At 56.3% G+C, this 22,648-nt stretch overlaps 2 protein-coding genes across 2 annotated transcripts in view; one reads left to right on the forward strand and one right to left on the reverse strand.

Annotated features, from left to right (window-relative positions):
- ARHGEF11 (Rho guanine nucleotide exchange factor 11) overlaps window positions 1–9,100 on the forward strand; it is a 95,910-nt gene extending 86,810 nt beyond the window's left edge. Inside the window, 10 exon segments of the mRNA XM_032463980.1 lie at window positions 185–352; window positions 1,193–1,283; window positions 2,025–2,150; window positions 2,603–2,664; window positions 3,640–3,858; window positions 4,193–4,555; window positions 5,616–5,711; window positions 6,659–6,906; window positions 7,146–7,335; window positions 7,908–9,100. Coding sequence (XP_032319871.1) covers window positions 185–352; window positions 1,193–1,283; window positions 2,025–2,150; window positions 2,603–2,664; window positions 3,640–3,858; window positions 4,193–4,555; window positions 5,616–5,711; window positions 6,659–6,906; window positions 7,146–7,335; window positions 7,908–8,011 — 1,667 coding nt within the window. The 3' untranslated portion in view covers window positions 8,012–9,100.
- A 1,662-nt stretch (window positions 9,101–10,762) lies between these two features.
- LRRC71 (leucine rich repeat containing 71) lies at window positions 10,763–22,086 on the reverse strand. The gene is made up of 15 exons (XM_032463991.1): window positions 21,794–22,086; window positions 18,282–18,428; window positions 17,833–17,958; window positions 17,650–17,725; window positions 17,377–17,454; window positions 15,773–15,841; window positions 15,404–15,563; window positions 15,237–15,320; window positions 15,068–15,157; window positions 14,262–14,411; window positions 13,970–14,063; window positions 13,529–13,617; window positions 11,740–11,854; window positions 11,225–11,346; window positions 10,763–10,967 (listed from the first exon to the last, which is right to left on the reverse strand). Exons 1-15 carry the CDS (start codon window positions 21,954–21,956, stop codon window positions 10,848–10,850), a joined length of 1,683 nt encoding a protein of 560 aa, XP_032319882.1. The 5' UTR covers window positions 21,957–22,086; the 3' UTR covers window positions 10,763–10,847.
- Between the last annotated feature and the right edge of the window lie 562 nt (window positions 22,087–22,648).

A 22,648-nucleotide genomic window follows, 5' to 3' on the forward strand; every position in this document is an offset into this window, starting at 1 on the left:
AGAGTTCAGGGCTCCTTAAGCACAGCATGGGGAAGGAGTACCAGAAACAAAGGAGTCAGAGGTCATCAGTTTCAAGGGCTTCCTAGACCCCGGGGATGGGCATCCAACAGCCTCTGGTACCACGTGTGCCAATGAGGTATGAGTGGGCAACGGGGCACCCCTCACAAGCACAACACCCCTCCAGACCTCCACGTGCTGCTGCTGGAGGACCTCCTCGTGCTGCTGCAGAAACAGGACGAGAAGCTGCTGCTGAAGTGCCACAGCAAGACGGCTGTGGGAGCCGCGGACAGCAAGCAGACCTTCAGCCCCGTGCTCAAGCTCAATGCCGTGCTTGTCCGCTCTGTGGCCACAGGTACCCTTGAGGAGCCGGTCCCAGCTGGACCAGGCCCCAGGGCATGATCCCTGTTACTCGTGTCCAGTGAGCTCTGGGTGAGGCAGGGCCGATCTGGGGCCATACAGAACTTACCAGCCCACCTGTGTCCCTCCCCTCCTCCCCTGCCCCATCTAAGCAGGAGGATGTGGTCCATCGTGGGGGAGGGTGATAGGTAGGATGGGGACTAAGAGGAAGATAGACAACGTGGTGCAGGCAGGATGGGATGTGGGCACCTAGGGTGGGCTGAGGATGTGTAAACAGGACTGGGAAGAACGAGATCAGGCAGAGAAGAGTCAGACAAGCCTTCCTGCTGCAAGAGTGACGGGCAGAGCCCGCTTGCAGAAGACGGAAGCACCCACAGTCCAGAACCCAGCGCAGTGCTCAGAGCGCTTCAGGGAGAAGCGGAGGGTGGACATAAAGGGCTCGGAGCAAGAGCCAGATGACCAAACTCTCTGGGCTTGCTTTCTTCATCTGTAACGTGGCAGGTGATACCAGCCTCGGGGGGAGATGGAAAGGGGTGACGGGTGACATAGTTTTATAAACCCTAAGCACCATACACCTGTCAGCCCTCACTGTTGGGAAAATGGGAGGTAATAGGGGTGCCTGTGAAGATGACATTAGGGGGCCCAGAATTGCCTCTGTCCTTTTTGTTAGTGGGTCCCGAGTGGTTCTGAAGATCCAAGTCTGTCTCGTGTTTCATCTTTCATCTTGTGTGTTAAGGGTCAGGGTGTCAAGTCCACGCTCTGTCGCCCTGGCCCAGGCTGCAGTCACCCCTCCACCACCCACAGCACAGACTGTTGTACCTTCTCTTTTGCACAGATAAGCGGGCCTTCTTCATCATCTGTACCTCTGAGCTGGGCCCACCCCAGATCTATGAGCTGGTGGCATTGACATCATCAGACAAGAACACGTGAGAATTGCTTGAGGGGTCCTACGTAATTGCCGTCCCCTTGGGACCAGGGTGGTGTGTATGAGGGCGTGGACAGTGAGGCCAGGGTGGGGCCCCAGAGCAGTCACGGGACAGAGCACTGGCAGGGCAGCAGGAGATAAGATAGGCATAGAGAAGCTTACAGGGTCGCCATCCCCGACCCCAGAAACCAGCCTCGACAGCGAGAAGGGGATCCCAGCCATCTTCCAGCCACTTATCTGGCCCCACACCCTTCCGCTTGGGTCCCTCTTCCCTTCTCCCATCAAGTGTTTTAAATGCCTGCATTCTTCAAAGATGCTTGCCTCCAGGACCCTCATCCCCACCCAGGGCATCCACCCACCCACATTCCTGAAATTGGCCAGCCAGAGGTGATGTGGCGTCATGGCAGGAGACTGACAGTTTCTCAGACTCGGAGTTTTCATCTATAAAATGTGGATATTGTTACCACTTGAGAGTTACTTTGAGCAAGAGAACAGATATAGAAGGCTTAGCACAGAGCGTAACAGAGGGTTGGTGTCAGTAATCGGGAGCTGCAAGTCATATAACCCGAGGGAGCAGCCAGGCAGGACTGTGGGGGAGGTGGGGCTCCGCCGGGCGGAGGGCCTTCAGGGCAGGGTGTGGAGAGGGGCTTCACAGCTCTGGAGCAGTGGGGTTGGCAGGGGGAGATGCTGTGTGCTTTGGTCCTCTTCTCACCACCAGTCCTCTGTTCCTGCTGAGCAACAGATGGATGGAGCTCCTAGAGGAGGCCGTGCGGAATGCCACCAGGCACCCTGTAGCTGCCCCCACGCCCGTCCACCCTCCGCCCCCAGGCCCCCAGGAGCCAGCCCACCAGAGCCCCACACCCAGCAGGTGCTTACCCTCCAGGCCCCCTCGCCATCCCCACTCCAAGCCACTTGTTTGCTGCTTCTAAGCCCATCACCCCGGGGATGGGCCGCCTCAGCTGACAAATGTTAGCAGGCAGTTGGAGGAAGTACCCCCACCCCTCTGCCTCCTGTCCCTGTCTGCTCGCCCCCCACCATCCCCCACCCAGCTGGAATGGAGGCTGTGCCTGAAGTGGGGTGGGGAGTATAGAACTGGGACCAGGAGAAGCTTGGCCGGCACCCAGCCTCCTCTCCAGGTTGCCAGCCAGACAGCAGGTGCTGAAGTCTAAACCCCTCCCTTCTTGGACCCTCGTCCATCACGACCCTTTCTAACTCAGGAGGCCAGAGTGGAATTTCATGACGTGGCCACCGCCTAGCTGGCAGAGAGCCTTAACTCCCAGCAGGCGATCCTCTCTCACCCTTGGCTGTTTCTTCCCCCAGGGTAGGACTGGATGACTCAGAGGTGTTCCACAGTGGACCAGAGCCTGAGGTGCTGCCTGGAGGTGAGTCCCCAAACTGTCCTTGTGGGAGCCCAACCCAGGCCATTTTTGGTAGCACAGATACGGAGGTGGTCAGGTGTGCATGTAGGGGTGTTAGGAGAGAGCCATCAGGGTCAGAGGTGTGAAGTTTTGATAAGAACAGAAGAAACGGGGTGAGGAAGAGAGAGCCTGGAAGAACAAGGGGAACAGACTCAAGCGAGTGCAGACCAGCTCACCTGAACAGGGATCCCAACCCGGGTATTTAGCAGGGGAGGAAGAGAGGGGCCGTCGGGTAGAGTCCAGGGGCCTCTGCTTCCTCCTGCCGAGGGTTCCTTATGGAGAACAAGTTGCACCGAGAGGCTGGAGCACAGGCACCACCAGGGTCGGGGCATGGAACTCAAGGGCTGAAAACGCAACACTGGGATGGGATCAGCCCGGGCGAGAGGGCCCCAAACAGAATTCTCATTGAGTTTTTATGTGAAATCACATAAGGTCTTGGGTTTAGAAAGAAATCTCCCCGGAGGGGCAGGGCAGAGGCTCTCTGGCTGTGTCCCTTTTCTGTTTCCTTCTGCTTGGAATGCTCTTCCTCCAAACTCCCACACCCCCTTCAAGTCTCTGTGCCGATGTTGCTTTGCACTGACAGGCCTTCTTTGACACTCAGTTTAAGGCCAGCAGTCCTGATCCCATACCCTGCTCTATAGTTTCTTCTTTCCTGTAGAACTTCTCACCTTCTAATTTATTTAGGTAACTTACATATTTATTTTATTTTTCTCTGTGTCGGTCCACTAGAATTTAAGGTCCACAGGGCGGGGATCTTTGTGTTATTTACTGATGTTCGCCAGGAGCCTGGACAGTGCCTGGCCATGGTAGGTGCTCAGTAAACATCGTGGAATAAATCAGCCAATGTTCTCGGCCTCTGGAACCCAAAGCTGGGCCTGGGATCAGCCTGTACATGCCTTCCCTCTTTCCCTGCCTTACACTAGCCTCCATCCAAAACAGGCACTGGGCCCCAGCAGAGGGTCAAAGGGGAGCACACAGTCCCACTAAAGGATCCCGAGCAGGAGGGCAGCACAGAGGAAGAGGAGCTGGGTGCCCTGCCTCACCCTTCTGCCTCCCTGGACGGAGAGAACAGGGGCAGCAGGTCAAGGAACCCCATCCTCCTGCCCCTCCCAGCACCTCTGTTCATGGAAGGACTTGCGGATGCAGCCCTGGAAGATGGTGAGTGCCCCGTGGAGCCTGCCATCAGCCCCCGGTGCCTCAGTAGCATGGCCAGACATCTTCACCCTCTCCCTGCGCAAAGGTCTCCGTGTTGTTCTTGGGAGAGGTGGATGCAGAGAGACACTCGTCACTCCTGTCCCATTTGCCCCCCATCCTACCCCCATCCCCAGCTGGTTGGCCAGAGTCCTCCAGCTCCACTCAGTGACTGAAGAGGTAGTCTCACCAGGTTGGGGGGTGGGAGGAGCAGCGACACTTCTACCACCCCTGCCCCGTCCCACCCCGGGCACGGTGTGCAGTCCTGTGTGGCGGAAGCCATCGCCCTGTTTCCCTCCAGTGGAGAACCTGCGGCACCTGATTGTTTGGAGCCTGCTGCCAGGTCAGCCCACCGACCCGCAGGCCGCTGGGGAGCCCGAGGACGACCTGACACCTACACCTTCTGTCGTCAGCATCACTTCTCACCCCTGGGACCCAGGCTCCCCAGGGCGAGCACCGACTGCAGGTGAAGGGGACTCCACCCAGCTCTCAGGGCCAGAGCGGGGCCAGCCAGGGCAGGAGGATGTGGCTCTCTGTTCTCTGGAGCACCTGCCCCCAAGGACCAGAAATTCTGGAATCTGGGAGTCTCCCGAGCTGGACAGGAATCCAGAGGAAGAAGCTTCAAGCACAGAGACAACAGGAAGTTACAAAGTTGTGAGAAAAGGTAAAATAAGTTGGGGTGTCCAATGGGGGGACAATTATCCAGTTTTGCTAGGGCAGTGGCAAGTCTTCCAAAGGGCTACTTCCTTCCCCACCTTTATTCTGGATACCGTGTGTTCAGAGGCTCGCACCGGATCCTGGGGGACAGACAGTCCACGTTGATATCATGCAAAGGCTCAGGGGTAAGACAGCTGAGGTGCAGAGCCCTAGCTCCGTCACTTAATGTCCATGTGACCTTAGACAAAATTCTGAATTATCTCTGGACTTCATTCTACAACATGAGAATATTACCTACTGCCTGGCTCAAATTAACTGTCAGCAGAAGTTTCTGCTAGCATTCTTCACTGCTTTTCCAGAACTAAGGGAAAAACATGGCTCTTCTTAGGAGCCTCACTCCCAGAAAGATGAGGGCAAATAGTCACCCAGATAGCAGTGATGAAGGTTTGAGGGTGCAGAATGGGATGGCCATGAGACTAGAGGCGGAGCCAAGAGGAGGGGCTGCAGAGCAAGGCTGGGAAGACATGTGGAGAGCTGAGTAGGCTGGTAGGGAGTGCCCCCAGCTTGTGGAATAGCTGGACGGCTCTAAGACAAGAAAAGCCAAGACTGGCTGGGATGGGGACAGGTTTGTCTGGCCAGAGCTCAGGGCAGGGAGGGAAGAATAAGCTGAAGAGGGGGAAGGCTGTCTGAGGTGTGCGGCCCAAAAGATGGAAGGCTTACCAGGGGTGGGAGGGGGTCACCTTTCCTCCCCAAGTGCCCAGCTCTGCCTCCTTTTCCAGGAGCATTTTTCTTTCAAACTGCCCAAGGTCTGCGCTCTCTCCTGGGTTTCTGGGACCTGCCCTTCCTTCTGTCTCCTCTGGTGAATTGGTGAATTGGCAGAATGGTTCTCTGCAGCTCCCTGGGGTGTCATCATGTGTGATCTCGTGTTCACTTTGTTCTTCCCTTTTTCTTTCTCCACCCCCACTCCCCTACCCCCAACCTTCCTTCTCTCTCTCCTTCCTACTCTCTCTCCCTTCCCTTTCCTTCTCTTTCGGTCTCTGCTCTCCCTGGTGGTGGTGTCGGTGCAGCCGAGGTGGCAGGCAGCAAAGTTGTCCCTGCACTACCAGAGAGTGGCCAGTCAGAGCCTGAGCCACCTGAAGTGGAAGGCGGAGCAAAGGCTGCGGGTAATGAACGTCTCCTTGGAGCCAGAGACAGGCCAGGGCGGAATGCGGGCCCATGGGGGCAGAGCCGGGCCTCAGGCGGTAGACCCCTGCCTGGGTCTCCTGGACACACACCCCCGTACACACTCCCTCAACTGCCTGGAATGGGTGAGGGGTAGGACGTGGGCCTAAAGACGGGGCCACAGACCCTGTGCCAGCCCCTTGTCGAGAGCCACACGAGCCCCCTTCAGAGCAGTGGGGTTAAGCAGCCTGTGCTTGGTCAGGAGAGGGAGTGGGCAAGCCTGGCCCAGTGCTCAGGGCCCAGCATCCTGAGCCCGACGTTCTGAGCCACCACTTCCCCCACACCAGCCACCATTCAGTGTCACTGTGGCAAAGGGCTTACATGGCCTCCCTCCCAGGTTCCTGGCTATTTAGCTGTGCTTAGTGCCCTGTCAGGGATCCTCCACGTCCTTCCTCCAGCTGTCCCTGGCTCCACTCTTATGAGTCAAGGCATCTCTTGGATCATGAACTAGTTGGCATGTGGGGCAGGGGCTGTGTTGAATCTCATCAGCAGAGCCTAAGATGAGGCAGAATGAAGGAGGCCCCGCCCACTCCTCTTCAGAAGGGCCTAACACCAGCCCACCCCCCTTTACCCTTCCTTCAAGGAATGGGAGCCACTCCCCTGATTCCCAGAGGAAACCCAACCACCCTGCCCCTTCTCTCTTAACTTCCACCACTGAGCATCTTCCCCTGGTGTGGGCCAGGCTGGGCAGAGTTGCTGCCTAGAAGGCTCTCTGGAGGGGAAAGGCTTTTAGAAGGCTGATGGGCAGCGTGAGGCCAGCCTGTTCTGAGCTCGTCTGCAGGACAGCGTCCCTGGCCCTGTCAGGCGGCATGGGGAACACTGGGGGAGCGGAGATGGCTTAGACTTCTCCTGTGTTGGCCTCCTAATCTCTTTGTCTTGCTGGGAACAGGGAACTGCTTTTACGTCAGCATGCCAGCAGGACCCCCAGACTCAAGCACCGACCCCTCAGGGGCACACACCAGCCCATCCCAGCCTGACGGCCTCCCTGCCTGGCACACGGAGCCTCGGCCCCTGCTACAGGGAGGCAGTGGAGGTCACAGATGTCCCGGCCGCTCTCCCCCCAGCCTGGCCCTCAGGGACGTGGGCATGATCTTCCGCACCATCGAGCAACTCACCCTCAAGCTCAACAGGCTCAAGGTGAGGGAGATGAGGCTTTGGGTCCCTGGAGGCCTTCCATCGCCCCGAGACCCATCACTCCCCACGAGGGAGCTGCACAGTGTGTCTCTGCGGGAGCCCTAGATCCTGGCCTGGGGCCCTACGCTCAGCCCACCCAGCCATCCTCAAGCACAGGCCCATCCCTCCAGGCTTGGGAGATAAGAAGGTGTGCCCCTTCCCCAGGGGCCTCACGAACAGATGTCCCCCTGCAACTCTTCCAGGACATGGAGCTGGCCCACAGAGAGCTGCTCAGGTCCCTCGGGGGAGAGTCGTCTGGTGGCACCACACCTGTGGGTAGTTTCCACACAGAGGCGGCTAGAGGGATAGACAGCTCCCTGTCCCCTCCAGCCAAGGAGTCCCCAGCCTCTGAATCCCGGGACAGCAACGAACTGCGGCCCTGCCCTGAGAATGGTGAGTGAAGCCCCACGGGCTTGGTGTGGGGTGCAGGGAGAAGGCCTGCAGCTTGTGAGGGAATGTCACACGGTGTGAGGAGAGAGAAGCGAGTTCTGGAGGGAGTCTCATTTCCTCCCTGAGTATAATCCCTCAGCTTCAGAAAGAGGTCATTTTAGGGAAGCCCCACAGAAGCTCCCCTGAAAATTCCCCTCAGAACTGAACCCTCTTTTTCCTCAAGTTACGGAGATAGCAGACCAGGGGAAGCCTAGTCTCGGGTCTGAAACCTGTTCTTAATAAGTGGTCCAGAAGCAGGCAGAGTGGGCCAGGGCCATGGCTGTGTTCTAGTTCAGGAAGACAGTCCCATACCTCCCTGTGGGCTTTGGGGGCTGGCGAAACAGAAGTGGGGTTCAGTGGGCAGCCCTTTCCAGGTCCCACAAGGAACTCTAGGGTTTCTGGAGGAGGAAAATGCCTTGTCACAGAGGGATGGGGCTTAAGAGCTGCTCTCAGGAGCTCGAGGACTTTCTCGGTGAAACCCGGAGCAGGGTCCTCTCAGAAGCCGCTCCTCACTGCCATCCCTGCGTCCTCCGCAGGCCCCAACACCCCACTGGAAGACGGCGCGGCAGACGCAGCCACAGTCCCCAGGACCATAGCTGTCCGAACCACCGAATCCTCTGTGTCCCCACTCCTCCTCTAGGGACTGGCCTGAGGCAGGGCATGGGGTGAGGAGACCCCAAACCTCCTCCCCGTAGTAGAGGCGGGGTTGAGGAGACGGCTCCAGCCCCCCAGCCAAGACCCGAGGTTGGGGAGATCCGCATGTTGCCTGGTCTGTTCAGATTGGAGTCAAGTTTCAGTGTCTTTTCCCCGCCCTTCAGCCTAACCCTTCAAGGCCTGTCTCCTAAGCATGCTGACTGCATCTGAAAGGCCCCCCTGGTCCCAAGAACATGCCCGTGCCTGTCTGCGAGGGTGCCCTCCGTGCACGAGGGCAGGGAGGTGGCTCCAGTGTAAATGCACTTTCTTCCTCCACCCCTTTCTCCACAGGACCCCAAGGCTGAGGTGGGTGCCTCCACCTCTCTCTTTGTCACTTTGGTTTCCTATAAATATGTATGTATTGTATGTGCATCTTTGCTATTGTAAATAACTTTGACCATTTTTGTTTCTGATCCTGGTGTGCTGGAGGCAGTTACAGAGGGACTGCTAAGGGGAGAGGAGATTCGTCTGTATCTCCTTGTTAGCAGCCCAGCTCGAGGATCAGGGCCCAAAGTGGAGCCAGCCCTGAGCACCCCAGTCCCCTGTGGGCGAGGCGGCCTCCAGGCTGTGGCCCATCTGGCCCCGGAGCCCAGCCTCTGCTGCTCGGTGCTGAGCCACTCCCTCCCTCCGAGGGCTTCTCATCTTCAGGGGAACTTCTTGCCTCACCTGTGTCCCCCCTTCCCCACCCTCTCCTTGTAGAAAACCAGTGTATCAGGTACGGAGCTGAAAACTGGGCCCCAGGAGGTGGGGGTAGGGGGTTTGAATGCTGGAGCCCCTAAACTAACCTAGGACCATCCCCAGGGGCCACTGCAGCATTGGCCCCTTCTTACCACGTCCACTCCACTCCCCACTGACTAATAGAATATACACACTGTGCTAGGTGTATATATACATATATATATATAAATATATATATAATATATAAAATATAGATATGGAAATGACTTTTGCTGTTAAAATAATGTATACTCTTTTATTTTCTTCCTTTCATGGTTAAGATTTTTTTTTAAGAAAAGTTAAATATTCTTCATCTGTGGTGGTGTGTGTGTGATTCTTGGAACCGCTGTGATCAAAGATACCGTGGTTGTTCCCTCTGAGGCTGGTGAGAATTGGACAGAGGGAACAGAAGGCAGCCCCCAGACCCAGGCCTTGCCAGATTCGCTCCCAAAACTCCAGATGTGCGTTGCTTACTGGACTGTAGCTGGGCAAACTGACACAGCCCCCGTGACCAAAACACGAAAAGTCACTGAGCTCACTTAGTGTAAATACACACACAAAGGGGCAGTAGCAGCAGGGTCAACAGACCTCCCGAGCTGCCCTCAGTGAGCTTCAGGACTAAAGGCAGCAGGCAGGGGAGGGTCATCTCAGAGGCCTGGCCAGTTGCTCTCTGTCGTTGGCCCTCTGTGTCCTCCCGCAGGCTCTGACGACCCCTGGAAGTGCCCGGCAGACATGGCCAGATCTCCAGGACTGTAACCATCTAAACCTCCTCTGTCTCTTTGCTGTCGTGGTTGGACTAAGGGAAAAATTCTCTTTTCCCCCAACTGTCTGACATTATCCCTCCTAAACGCAGCATAATGCCGACCTCAGGAGCCTACAGTCTAGTTGAGCCTCAGAATTAATAGACGTCGTTCTTACCTGATAAGTGTAGGGATGAGGACAAGGACGGTGAGGATTCGCAGAAGCTTTAGAAGGACTCAGGCAGGGATAACTGGAGAGGCTGGGGTGACTGATCATCACCGAGCCCCTGCACGTGCTCAGTGCTGGGAAGGCAGCTGATCTGTCTTCCCTGCAGAAGCTCAACAGCCGGCCGCCGAGAGGCTGAGCAGCCCAGGCGGTCAGAGGCAGAGAGAGGACCGTGAGAGCCACGGAGACTTGCGGAGGGGGAGTTCTGGGCAGGGAGAGCAAGTGACCAAGTGAATTGGGGTGCTTCTTGGGAAGCTCCCTGTGGAGTGGACATCAGCTCCCCAGAATCCAGCGCTGTGCTGTCTGTGCAGTCAGGTCACCTCAGTATCTCAGTGGAGGCAGCTGCTGAAGGATGAAGAGTCAGGGTTCCCAGCTCTCCTAACTCCTCTGGCCCCTACACCATCTGGGTGGTCCTGGTTTCAGGTCGCTGACAGCAGCAGACAGTATTATTAGGGTTCATGTTTAGTGTTTGGCCTTTGCTGCATAGATGTTGAGAGACTTGGCACCCTTTCCACAGCAGCCCGCTAGCTCTGTACATTTTCATAAGCTGAGCCCTTGCCTCTCCTCCAAACCAGGCCAGACACCTGGGCCAGACAGAGCAGCAGAAGTGGGAGGGGCCCGGGAGGTTGGAATGATGGAGCCCATCCCTCTGCCCCACCCGCTCTTCCACTCCTCTTTTGCCTGTCCGTTACTGTCCCAAGTCTTTCCCTTCTGCCTCTGAGACCAGACAGTGCAAACCCTGGCGTATCACATGTCCTCTAAGGAGCACAGGGGGCGGGTGACTCCTGCCTGGGCTGGCAAGAACTCTGCCCTGAGGAGGCAGGAGAGCAACCCCCCTGACTGGCTGCTGCCAGAGGCTAAGGTCACCCCCTGCAGAACCGTAAAGCAATTTGACCATTTCTGGCCATGTATCATGAACAGGCTCAAAGTCCAGATGTTCGTAGTAGTTCTGGGACAAAGTTTTCAGACAACCTCAGGGAAAAAGTACATCAATAGAGTTTATTAATGATCCGAGATCTCCCCATGGAGGTCCAGTCCACACGTGGAAAGGAGATGCTTCCATGGCCCAGAATCTCCAGGAAGAAGGTGGGGGCCTGGGGCTAGGTGGAGGCAGTGGTGGCTGCCTCCTCCCTGTGCTTGGCCTTACTGTTGGGGTCGCTGGTCAGCGTCAGCTTCTGGATCATGAGGTACGCAGGACATTGTGGGGAGAAGCAGTTTTTCTGAAGGAGGAAAAGGAAGGCTGACAGCTAACAAAAGTGATAAAGATTAATTGTCTGGGGAGAAAAAAACGTCCTGGGACAGGGCAGGTTAGTGCTGAAGCACATGGAGAAAAGGCAAAAGGAGTGTGACTTCCAATCTTACAGCAAGAGGGGCGGAGGTTATGTTGTGATGAAAAGAATAAGGGAAACTACTGTCCTCTGTCTTGGCAATGGGGACACAGAAGCCCCTGCAGCAGGCGAGGGTGCTGGGGACTCACCTCCAGGCACAGCCACAGCGGTCCCACAGGGCCCTTGGATGCTGTCTTGGACTTGAAGAACTGTGCCTGATACTGCACCGTGGCGAGGAAGGCCTCCAGCCCCACCTCCGTGATGCGGTTTCCTTGTGGAGGCAGATGAGGTGGCCTCTTAACACCACCCACCTCCTCCTCGCTCCCACCCTCACGGGGCACCTCTGCAACCCCCTCACTCCGCACTGGCCCCCCAGCTCACTTGCCCTGATCTGGCCCTTCACCCCAGCTCTCCTCTATTTCTCTGATGCCTCCTTCGTCTGACTTCCCTCAGCCTTTTGATCATCTCATTCCCCTCATTACTCTCCAGATGCCTGACCCAGAGCCCAGCTGCCCCGCACCCCAAAGCCCCATTTGACATCATGGTGCCCAGACATGGGAGAGCCAGGTTCTGCTCCGTGGATCCCGGGCAGGGACACCCGCGTGACCACGTGGGGCCTGGCTGGCCTCGGAGGGCGGGGGTGGGGGGGGGTTGGCAGACGTACTGAGAAGGTTGAGGTGGGAAAGGACCTTGTTTCCAGGCATGAAAACTTTCCCATCTCGGTGCTCCACGGGTTCCAGGAGAGGGTTGACCATCTCAGTAGCTTCTAAGGCAGAATACTAATTGCAGCAGAGGAGAGGGGAGCTGGTCAACAAGCCAGTCATTCATTTATTCAACATACATGTTTTGAGGGCCGGCTACAGTCCAGGCTTTGTCCCAGGTGCTGGGGATACAAAGGTAAATAAGCCCATGCCCTCAAGGTGCAGCTGTGGGGGGGGGGGTGTAGCCAGAGAGCAAGGTGGTAATGTGGCACGGGGTCAGAGCTGGCAGAGGGATGCTCGGTACTGGGGAGTGCGGGGGACGGACAGCTAGCCAGTCTCGGGAGCCAGGAGCAGCCTCCTGGAGGAGGTGGCCTATAAGCTGAAGTCTGAATAGTAGGTGGGTGGCTGTTATCAGACGAAGATGTGGGGAAAGGTGTCAGCGGTGCAAAGGCTTGAAATAGTGTGTCAGCATTCCAGTTTGCTATTTCCTAAACAGTGAGAGCAGGAGGGCAGTGGACTGGAGGGGATGATGCTAAAGGCAGGATGGGAAGAAAGTGGAACAATGCTGGTGAGAAGCAGCAGCCTGGCTCAAGCCCAGGGCAGGGACAGAGAAAACTGGCCCTGAGTGGCCATCCCCACCCGCTTTCTCCACCTGACTTTTCTCTTTTGTAAGATCTTGTCTTGGGTACCAGAGAAGACTCCTAAAGGGGGGGCGGGGGGGGGCGCGGTCCTAGGGTGGGGGAGTCCTGCTGACAGAATGCAGGCATACTCGGAGATATCGCAGGTTTGGTTCCAGACTGCCACAATAAAGCTGATCACATGAGTTTTTTTGTTTCCAGGTGCATATAAAAGTTATGTTTACACTATACCGCAGCCTATTAAGTGTGCAAAAGCATTATGTCTAAAAAGAGCAATGTATATACCTTGATTTTAAAACATTGCAAAAAAAAAAAAAAGAAAGAAAAGCTAACCACCGTCTGAGCCTTCAGGGAATCGCAGCAGTAACATCAAAGATCACTGATCACAGATCACCGTAACAAACAATAATAATGAAAACCTTTAAAATATTGAGAGCATGATCAAAATGTGACCCAGAGACATGAAGTGAGCAAATGCTGAAGGAAAAAAAGGGCACGGAGAGACTTGCTTGATGCAAGGTTCCCATAAACCTTCAATTTGTGAAAAACGCAATATCCAAGAAGTGCAATACAACAAAGTCTGCCTATATACAGAGACAGACCCTCGGGCAGCCGACTCCACCAGCAGCTGGAGGGCTGGGAAGCCGGGGGCTATGGAGTCGGAAGTCCAGGAAGGTTTCCAAAGCAAGGAACAAGTTGGTCCAAGTTGAAAGAGGGCAAAGGACAGAGTCTCAAGTTGCGGGCTCCCAGGGTGGGGGCAGTACCATGACTGTGAAAACGCCCCACCTTCCTGGGGAGCTGTCAGAAGAGACAGGAGAATGTGCTTTATTCCCTGAGCAACTGTACAAGCAAGTGTGGATGCAGTGGTGATGAACCAATGGCCTTTTGGGGAGCAGACTCAGTTGTGGCAGAGGATCGAAAGTGTGGGCTCCTAATATGCAAGGAGAAGTAGTAGGGGAGAGGGCACTGAGCTCTGTTACCCCCAGCAAGCCCAGGTTGGGATGGGGAGGGGGCAGAAGTGAGGACACGTGCGAGTTGAAGTGGCTGCTGCCACAGTACAGGGCTGCCTGGACCCCAGGGACGTGCTCCCCACCCCACTTGTCCTGCAGCCTACCTCTGATTCCTGGAGGATGCTGCGCTTCTCTTTGCTCCCAGTCTTGGGTCCTTTTCCCTTGCTTACTTTCTGTTCAGGGATGGTTACCTCTGGAGTAGGAAGAGGAGCCAGAATACACAGTGCAGAGCTCGGCACCACCCAGTTTCCCTAGAGGGAACGGGCTGGAGCGAGGAAGGGGATTCCTCAAACTTTGGGTTTGGGTGCAACAGAAACAGAGCTGGAGGGGGTCCCTAGCTAGGTAGGCCTTGAGGGCAGGGCCACAGGGGTCCAGCCGAGGGAAACAAGGTGTGGAATGTGGCGGGTCGGGATGTGGAGCCGGCTGGGGCTTCCCGCAGCACTTCATCATCAGACTTGCTCACGGCAGGCCTCCTGCATCCTGCCTGGGGCTCCTTCCTCCTCCTCCGCACTGAGCGGGTGCCGCAGAGGGGTGCTAGCACTTACTCCCCTTGCCTGCCTTTGTGGAGTCTTCTTTCTTCGGGGTTCCTTGTATGGGGGACTGCCCAGACCCTGTCTTCTCCTCTTTCTTCACCACTTCCTGTGGAGGATATAAGAGAGATGAGAGTCCTACCTCCCTGGAGGATGGGGAGCAGGTATAGGAAGGGGTCAGCATCAGGACCCTGGGCCGGAGATGGACCTTCGAAGGCCTTCATCCGCCATCCCACCTGTGCATGGGAAGCTTCCTCCCCTGTTCCTCCTGTGCCCGGGGTTCTGTTGTTGCCCACAGCACACCTACCCCCGACTTCTCCTTTTTCTTGCCCAGGCCCCTGGGGGTCTTCGTTGTCTGTGTCTTGTCTGTCTTGTCCATCAGTGCAAAACTGCTGACCCCCATCAGCTGATTCTTCTCACGTTCTGTTTTGGAGTCCCCATGTCGAGAGCTGGAGGGCTGCATTCACAAATGGGAGGGGATGGAGGACGAAGCCAGCACCCCTTCCTCAGTGAGGGTTGAGGGGAAGCCCCACATCTGGGCGGCAGTCATACTGGCAGCACTCCCACTCCCATCTCCCTCCCTCAATGCTGACGTAATTTGTTTGGGACACCTCTAGGGCAGGTGCTGTTGGAAAGAAATGGCAGAGGGACCTGGGGGTAGGGGTGGGGGTGTGGCATTCAGACTCTTACATTGAGGGAGAAAAGAGCAGCTAACATTTTTTAACTAAGTGTCAAGCACTGTTCCTCATGCATTAGATGAATTAATTCATTTAATCCTCTCAACAATCCGGTGAGATAGGTACAGTTATCCCCAATTTACAAATCAGGAAACTGAGGCCCCAGAGGTTAAGTCACATGCCCAAGGTTCCAAGTTGTTTTGTAGAAGAGCCGGGTTTCCAGTCCCTGCAGTCTAAATCTGGTCCTTTTCCCCAGCCAATACCCTCCACCGTCCGTGGAGCGGTTCTGCAGTTAGAGCCCAAACGTTAGATTTGTGTAGAGGTCAGAGAGAAAAACAGCCAAGGCAGAGGGAGAGAGGACGGATGAGGACACGGCCAGCTTCCTGAAAAGCAGCCGGCCTGGGAAGTGGTGCGGGATGCTCCGGGCGCTCCTCACCGATCGCGATCGCTCCTGCGACCCTTTCTCCAGCAGGAGGCGCCGGCGCTGCACCACCTCGGCGTGCGTCAGCTCGAAGGGGCGCAGGACCTGGGGCCAGGCGACACCTTGTGATCAGACGCCCCGGGAACCGGGTCGCTCCCCGGACCCGCCCAGGCGGCACGCCCACCTCGGCCAGCTTCCGGGCGCCCTTGTCCTGGATGCGGTTGTGGGCCAGGGACAGCCAGCACAGGGAGCGGTTCAGCCGGAGGCCCTGCGGAGGCGGGGAGGGGCTCGTGAGCCGGCTGGACCGGGGCCGCCGCTGCTGGCCTGGGTCCCTACCCGCCGTGCACGCACGTCGGCGATGTAGCCCGCGCCCTCGTCCCCGATGTGGTTGAAGGCCAGGTTGAGCGACATCAGGGTGCGGTTGCAGCTATGCAGCGTGGCCAGAGCCTGGCCCAGGAGCTGCGCCCCGTAGTCGTCGATGTTGTTGTTCCGCAGAGACAGGTGCGCGATCCTGGGCAGCAGGAGGGAGAGCGCGGGCCGCTGGAAACACAGGGACCTGGGCGTTCGCCGGAACATCGGAAAACTTGGGGGCAGGGGGAGGGCCACTCGGTCTGAGGGTGAAGAGGCAGGAATTGAGGGTCCTTGGGGAGGTGCTAGAGGGGCAAAGAAGGGTGGGAACTAAGGACAGTCCCACAGAAAGGGTGTGAGGGAGAGTCTCACGTGCTGTCCACTGCCATAAGCTTGTGATAGGACTGCTCCGGCAACGGGTTCGCCTCCAGAGACACGTTCCTAGGGGTGGAGGAGGTCTGAGACCCAGGAGGCACCCCTGAGGTCAGATGAGGGAAGGGGACAAAGATGAAGGGTGGGGCTCTGGGGAGCAGCTTGGAAAGAGAAGCAAAGGATACTCCTCTCCCATATAGGAAATTACATGTAAAAGTTCTCCAGGCTACAAATCCGGAAGTGTGCCATGTGAAGGGGCCACTCCCCAGAATTAGTGACCTGTGGTAAGCAGGCCTCTAAGATGACCCTCGTGATCCCTACTTCCTGGTATCCACGGCCCTGTGTAATCCTCTCTCCTTGAGTGTGGCTGGGCTAGCGGCTCACTTCTAGTGAATGGCATCCGACAAAAATGATGGGAAGTCACTTCCAAGTTCAGGTTATGAAAAGGCTGTGGCTTCCCACTTGGGTGCTCTCTGGCACCAGCTGCCTATGGAGAGGCTCTCGAGTGGAGATAGTGCAGCCAATCAACAGTTACATAAGTGAGCTTGGAAGCAGATGCTCCAGCCCCAGTCAAAATGATGGCAGCCCCAGCCAACAGCCTTACTGCAACCTCACCTGCCCCCAGCCAGAGGTGCTCCCCTAACCTAGACCCGGATTTATCTCACAGTAACTGTGAGATAATGTTTGTTGTCTTAGCCACTATATTTTGATGTAATTTGTTACACAGCAGTAAGTACCTAATACATGGCTCTTCCACAAGGCAGTGGCTTTTCCAACACTACTGAGCAAATGGAGGTCTTTTTCCAAGTCACAACAAAAACTGAATAGCTAGAATTTCTCTATTTAAAAAATTTCTCCCATGATTTATTGTATTTGCCCAACCTTTCAGGCTGGCTCATCTTGCATCTAAACTTGATTGCATTCATTTTAAATTGTTTTCATTATGTTGATCTGACCTATTTTTACATATTAAGATGGATTCTAGTAGTTCTTTTCTGCTGGCTAAATTGTTTTCATTTCCTGTGATGGAATAAAATATGTGTTTCATGGTGTTCTATACGAAGAGCACCAAGGACCTCCAGCTGAAGAAGGCAAAGTCCCTCAAGAAGCATCCCACAGGTCGAAGACTGCAGGCCAGTGAGGGTGCGTTCTGTGAAGCAGGAGAGGGCAAGGGTGCTGGGGGAACCTCAGCAAGGGCCACAGCAGTCCCCACACTGCCCTGACTTTATTCCTAAATCCTCCCTCCCTCACTGGACTGCCAGTCCTATAGGATAAGAACCAGTCCCTAGTACACCGTCAGGCCCCAGGCAGTGAGGAATCTCCAGGGAGAGAGTGGGTGTCTGTGGGACTGATGAAGAGGAGAGGGGATAAGGCCCCAAAGGTGGGCTCTTTAGGCACCTGTATAGGCAGGAAAGGGGAACCCACTGCTTGTCAGATGGGAGCTTCAAAACTCAACAGACACTAGCATAGCAGCACCTTCTCCCTACAGAGATGCCCACCCAGGCCACCACATCCTACTGCCTCCCCAGAGTGCTCCCCTCTGACCACCCAGCCAGCCAGGCCACCCAGGTGGCCTCCACCCTTGCCTGTTCCCCTCCACTGACCTGAGCGTGGATGAGCAGAGAGGCAGGAGGGCGATGAACATGGTCAGGGTCTTATCAGTCAGCCCCACCTTCCACAGGCTGGAGTTGGTGAGAAGCACAGAAGTGCAGCTGGAGCATCACCTCCTTTCCACGTAGTCCTCTCCAGCCTGCTCTCACACCCCGGCCCCACCCTTCCTCATCCCTGCCTCCCCAATCCCCAGGCTCTTCCACACCCCTTGAGTTCTTTCTCCCAGGTCACCAAGAGCCCTTCCCCCACCGCCAAGCCCCCCTCACTTAATGGCCTGCAGCTGGCTGAGAGAGGGCAGACACTTAGAGAAGATACCCAGGATCTGCTCCTCAAGCTTCCAGCCTGTTGGGAGGAAAAGGGGGAAGACGCCTCAGGCCAAGGAGAGGGGTGGGGTGGGGTGGGGTAAGGGACTGCAGATGAGAGGAACAGTCGGGGCGGGGGTGCCTCACCGCGGATGTAGATTTCTGTCAAGGAGTTGTCTTCGTGATCCAGCTCCACCTGGATGGTGGGCCGGAAGAACACATATTTGCTCTCTAAGCTGTTGAGGCTGCAGGATCTCGACAGCAGCTGATCCTCTAGAAGGCAGGAGTGCGAGGAGACGGGATAAGAAAGGAGGGGGCAGGGCCACCGCCCCAGGTCCCACGCCCGGCCGGCCCACGGGTGCCCAAGAGGCCGGGATGGCTCCCACGGAGTGACAGGATGGGAGGGCTCTGCCAGTCCCGCGTCTGCGAGGATTTGGAAAGGGAGACGGGAGACTCCTCCATTTCCCCACCCGCCCCCTTGAATCCACCTCCGCACTCACACACACACTGCCCTGCTCCCCCGCCATTCAGCCCGCCGTGAGGTGGGAGGCGGAGGATGAAAGCAGTGGTCCCCCGGGGACTCCACTGTCACTCACCTACGGTGGTCTTTGACGACACGGAGGAGGAGTCGGAGGGCGAGTGCGGGTAGGGCCGGATGACCACTTTGGGGAACTTCGTGTAGCCCGACCGCGTGCAGAGTTCGGTGAAGTCTGTCTCCAGGACGCCGGTGCACTGGTACTCCTCTGCGGGGGCGGAGAGGAGAGCGAGCGCGAGAAGCGCCGCGCAGAGGCCGCGGGCTGTAGCCGAAGGCCGCCACCAGAGGGCAGCAGAGACCACAGGGCGCCCCAACGGGCCCGGCGCCCCGCCCACCATGGAATCCGCGACCCGCGGCCGGACCCCGGGCTTCGGGCCTCAAGGCAGGCAAGGGCTCCGCCTCCGAGGCAGGCATCCTTACAGACATTTTTAACGTGTAAGATGCGTTGTAGAGACCTATACTGAAAATACTTGAAAGGAAACAGTGGGAAACCAAGACCTGAGAGAAAGGGGACTAAAGGGCATAGAATGTAGACCGTGAGGGCGCCTCTTCTATGTGCCGCTTCCACTCTCGCTCTCCGCTCCCTTGGGGGGCCTCCGCCTCCATAGGGTGTCCCCAGCCCCGCCTCCTCTCCTGTTCCTTCCTTGCTGGGACTGTGCAGGGTCACACGAAGAAAGAAATCCCAGGCCTGGTACAAGCAAAGGAAGGAACCCAGGAGGACGTCTCCCCCCATATCCCAACCCCAACCCCACCCCCATACACGGAGGCCCAACAGAGCGACAGGCTTTCATTTCTTTAGCAAACACTTATATAGCACTTACCCTGTGCCACGCTGTTCCAAATGTTTTGGAAATATTAACTCATTCAAGACTTTTATTAATTCCGACAGATGCCCACCACTTCCTATCCTGAGGTGTCTGAGTTCCTAGACACCCCTGCTCTCTCCTGCTCCTGGTTCCTGGAGAGGCCAAGGGGTGTCCCTGGTAAAGGGGAGAGCCTGGAGGCAAGTCTGCTCATGGTGCCAGGCTGCTCGTCCAGCGCTGGGCAACATCACCCAGGCCACAGGCAACAGGTGCTGCAGAGGCTGTGCCCGGGGCGGAGGGGTGGGGGGGGAGGCGGGTACCGAGAGGACCTGTGCTTAGCACATGTGGGGGCAAGATGCAGAGAGGTTTGAGGATTCTGGTGGCAAAGGGGTGAGAGACACGTTTCTTCTGCACCCAGCCATCAGGGGGAACACAGACATCCAGGAGACATTAGCTGAATGGACAAGGCAGATGAGAGGAGGCACGGGGAGGCTAGGGCTAGGGCTAGCCCCTTGTACAGCTGACTCCTGCACACTGCTTCCCGGGCTCTGGTTAATCCTTTCTTACTTCCTTCACTCACACCATTTCCCCCTGAACAGAGATTCTCAAAATTTAACATTCGTCTGTGAGAATCACGTGGAGAGCCAGTTAAAACAGTTTCCTGGGCTCTGTCCCTCCTAAATTCTGATTCCACAGGCTGGGTGGAGTTCATGAATCTGCAATTCTAACAAGCTCATAGATGATGCCAAAGATGGTCTAAGGAGGGCTCGGTGTGAGCGGCTGCTCTAGAACAGCACTGCTGACAGAACATGATGGGATGATGGAAACGGTCCACATCTGGGCTTTAGCTAGTAGTGACCTGGTAGATGGCACAGCTCTAAAAGGGCCTTGCTCCTGCTCTCCTCCCCTGCCCTCTGCTCCCTCCTCATGCTCACTGATGACCTTGCCTAGTAGTTTCTTGAGAAATAGAAGCCACCGGATGGGATTTCCTACAAATCTATAAATCTTCCTACATCTGCCATCACTCTCTGCCCCATTTGAGCCCTGCCGCAGCACACAATGGCACCGGCTGGGGCTGCTGGGGCCTCTGTGTTGCCTTGTCCAGGGTCCCTGTGCAGCTATCACTCCCATTCTCTCCGACCTCACTGCCCAAGGGCAGATTAGGCTTCCCTGCCAGGTCCTCCTCCAAGATCTTTAAGGCTGAGCCCCTTCCGGTCTCTGGTTACACTCCCTCCCTCCCTAGGGGAATCTCATTTCCGGGGCTTAAACGCACCCAGACATCAGCAGCTCTCAAATTCACATCCCTGGTCCTAACCTCTTTTTGGTGCTCCAGACCCTTGTGTCCCATTACCCAGCTAACATCACCCCTTGGGGGGTCTTCTCTTACATGACCTTCCTTCAGGCCTGCCTATCTCCATGGACAGCACACTGATCCACCCCGTGCCCATGACAGAAACATTCTTGCTACCTCCCTCACTTTCCACCCCATTCAATACTTCACCAATTCTTTTTCTACACCTGAAGTATTTTTCCAGGGAGCCTAACCCTTTCTCCCTCACTATCTTATTCCAACTATCACTGTCCCTCACCTGGGCTATTGAAATGCCTCCTGACTCGTCCCTCTGCCTCCATTCTCTCCCCCTGCCACTCCTTTCTCCACACAGCAGCCAGAGTGTGGTGTGTGTGTGTGTGTGTGTGTGATGTAACTGGGTTCTTATCTATCAGAGATTTTATACTGTCTTGTCTTTCCTTCTGGAAAACGCTGTTTCTCTAGTTCCCACCCCCAGCCACCAGCAGTCACAAGGAGGTGGCTCCAGACCAAGGTCTGACAATCAGAGCCTTTTCTCATGTAGTTTTTCCATGAGAACAGAGACAGCAAGTTTCTGTCCCTCTTCCATGGCAAGGGTGGTGGATTTGAATCAAGAAGCCTTCCAATAAATTCCCTTTTTTGGATTAGTTTGGGTTGGGGTTCTAGCACTTGCAAAATAAGAGCCACACTCATACTCTTCCAATGGTTTTCTTTTCCTGGAGAATGTAAATTCCATTCCAGCTGGACTATGACCTTCTTGTTCTCTCTGTATTGGACCTGGCCACAGAGCAGGCATCCAAAAAAGTAATTGTTGAATAAATGAATGCCTATCTATAAACTCAAATCGGAGTCACCCCCTGGTAGTGCCCCCTGGGTCCTCCCGTCACTTCCTGGACCTTCTTCTCTCATACAAATTACCACATCTTATTGTATCTGTCAGCATCCCAAACCAGAGTGTGGGTTCTTTAAGATCAAGTTCAATTGAAACATCTGCCAAGCTGTTTCAGAAACTGTGCTGAGAGTAAAACTGTGATTCATATCCCAGAATGGAGCAGGGCACTTGGCGCACAGTGGGTGCACAATGTTTGCTTGTTGAGTGAATAAGTGAATTTGCAGTTTATAAAATACTTTCTCACCATCAACTCCATTGTTTCCCGCAGTCGGCAGGGCAGGACTCCTTACTACAAAGAAGTGCCTAATATAACGTGCACACCTAATAATGGTTACCACTTGGAACACTCTTACCATGAGCCAGGAGCTAGTTGCATTTACGTACTGAACTTCAGCCAGTGCCACCCTTTCCACATAGCAGTCATTAGCACCAGAAATTCTATTATTATTCCCTGGCTCATCTGTCTCGCCCACCAGTGCCTGGCCCAACGCGGCTAACCAAGAGTGGCTGGTGGGAGCACGCAGAGCTGAAGCCTAGAGGCCTGAACCCCAACCCCGCCACCAGCCTACCAGGATTTTTGGGCTCTTCCTCGCACACTGGCGGCAGGGCGGTCGCCGGCTTCTCCTTGGTCCCGCGATCCCCCTTCTTGGTCACTGCACCAGACGACTTCTGGATCCCGGGACGCGGGGTCCTGGGTGAGGCTGAGGTTGGTGCTCTCGCCTCGGCGGACATGCTGGTGGCTTCCGCAGAGACTCTGTGGACTCTCACGCGGGCGAAGAGGCAGGATGGGACTCTGTGGGGCTCGCCTGGAGATGGCTGAATCAAGGGTCTCTAGTCCGCGTCCACTAACGGGACCCGGCTGTCGTGGCGTTGCCTCGGCGTCCCTCTCCACGACAACCGCGCGAGGTGGGCGGGCCCGTGGGCAAGAGGCAACCGCAGAGCGCGCGGGAGGCCGACAGGGGGCACCACAGAGTCATCAGGGGGCGGGGATTGGGGCGGTACTCCGGAGGGCGGAGCCGCGGAGCTAGGGCAGGGGAGGCGGGTCCGGGGTGGAGAGGGCAGGATTGGGTGGCCCGGGGTCATAGGGGCAGGGGAGCCCTGGAAGGCGGGACCCTGCGGACCCTTTGCGAAGGGAAAAGCCCTAAGGCGGCCCAGGACCTGGGCGGAGCCGTGGCGGGGGCAGAAGAGCGGATCGCGGCCTGGATCGGAGGGAAGGGGCGGGGCTAGGGCAAGACTGGGACGGAGAGGCGGGGCTAGGGGGCGGGCAAGGCGCCATCCAAAGTCATTCGGGAAACTGAGCCCAGGAAAGTCAGCAGCTGACTACTGCTTATTAGGGATAGCTGCAATCGAAGAATCTAGGAAAGCTGTCCTGGTGGGGACAGATCCACTCTCCGGGGTCCCCCTCCAATCCTGTGAGAAGAGGG

Source organism: Camelus ferus, chromosome 21 (genome assembly GCF_009834535.1).
Source record: "Camelus ferus isolate YT-003-E chromosome 21, BCGSAC_Cfer_1.0, whole genome shotgun sequence".
NCBI classification, from domain to species: domain Eukaryota; kingdom Metazoa; phylum Chordata; class Mammalia; order Artiodactyla; family Camelidae; genus Camelus; species Camelus ferus.